The sequence below is a fragment of the Gregarina niphandrodes genome (genome assembly GCF_000223845.1).
Source record: "Gregarina niphandrodes unplaced genomic scaffold scaffold00091, whole genome shotgun sequence".
NCBI lineage: Eukaryota > Apicomplexa > Conoidasida > Eugregarinorida > Gregarinidae > Gregarina > Gregarina niphandrodes.
The window spans coordinates 5527-6871 of record NW_011645856.1 but is presented as its reverse complement, the minus strand read 5'-3'; the positions used below and the strand labels follow the sequence as shown (position 1 = coordinate 6871).

Genomic DNA, 1345 nt, shown 5'->3' with positions numbered 1-1345 from the left:
CTTACATTGGATGAGCATTCGTCCAGCGGCACGGGCACGGGCAACATAGACAGCGTGCTTGCGGGCAGTGATTATCTCTTGGACGTTATTTCGCGGAAGGTCGGCTTCTTCGGGGGTTAGTTGTCCAGTGGACTCAAAGTCAAAGTTCTTGAATTGGTAGGGGGGGTTGCGTTGGCGTCTCCATTGTCGAGTCTGCGTCTACCCGTCGCCTCTCTCGCTCCGAGAGTACACTGATTTCGGCCCCCGTATCGTAAAGGAAGTCAATCGACTTACCTTTCACGTGGGCCTTCACCCAAGGGTCTGGACTCTGTAGTAGCCCGCTGGAATTCTTCGTCGGAGGGTAGGGTCGGTAATTCCAGTTGCTTACTTCTTCCTACCGCGCCTACGCGCACGGCTATCTTATCCAGGATAGCGTCCGACTCGTCGTCCATGGCTGAGTACCTTGACAGCCAGTCCGCGATGTGATTCTGTTCACCTGAAAGGAACTTAATTGTGAAGTCATACTGGCTCAGGTGGAGGGCCCAGCGGAAGACCTTTCCTTTATCGACACCTGAGAGGTACCGGAGGTTGTTGTGAGGTGACCATCTTGGGATCAGGGGACCTGCCCAAGACCCCGCCGTTAGAAGTGAAGGTAGCCGGAAGGACGAGACCAGTAAGTTTCGTGGTGAGCCGAGAGGACAACATGCCTAACCTACTGTCGGCACCAGACATGAAGCGGTCGAGAAATGTAGAGAACGCGCAGCGGTAACGTGCGCAAGGCGCGGGTACACGGAGGCATTGAAGCTGTCCGAACCCAAATACCAGGAACAGCCGGCGGTGACAGAGGAAGCCGAGCCGCCGTACAGTAAGCAGAAGAGAGTGTTCGAGGAGAACACGGGCCACACGGAGCCAGAATTAAGGCAAGAATTGTGGACCCTCCTAGAGGGGTATCGGGATGCCTGGGAGCATCCGAAGGCCGCACAAGTGCGCTATGAGGCCAAGTTCGAGGTCACAGGGAAACCGCACAAGGCCAGGGTCAGGCATTACGAGCCGGAGATGCGACGCGAGCTGGAGAGCCAGGTAAAGAGGCGGCTGGAGCTTGGCGTCATAAGACCGCCCAAAAGCGACTGGGTGGCAGCACCACACTTCGTCAAGAAAAAGACTGGAGAGTGGAGGTGCGCACCAGACTACCGGAAACTGAACGAATCGATGGTATCCGACTCCCACCCACTGCCGAGGATCTGGGATCACCTGCGGAGGGCGGCAGGACGTAAATACTACGTAATGTTGGACATGAATTCGGGCTTCTGGAACGTGCCTATCGAGAAGGGGTGTAAGCACCTCACGGCGTTCATAACTCCGATAG

General features: G+C 56.1%; 1 protein-coding gene across 1 annotated transcript; it reads left to right on the top strand.

Annotated features, from left to right (window-relative positions):
- Positions 1-845: 845 nt before the first annotated feature.
- GNI_194310 (putative gag-pol polyprotein) lies at positions 846-1312 on the top strand (the record flags this gene model as incomplete). Its single annotated transcript, XM_011135394.1, has 1 exon — positions 846-1312. A coding segment is annotated over one exon (467 nt), but the record flags the coding sequence as incomplete, so codon positions are not given.
- Positions 1313-1345: the final 33 nt, after the last annotated feature.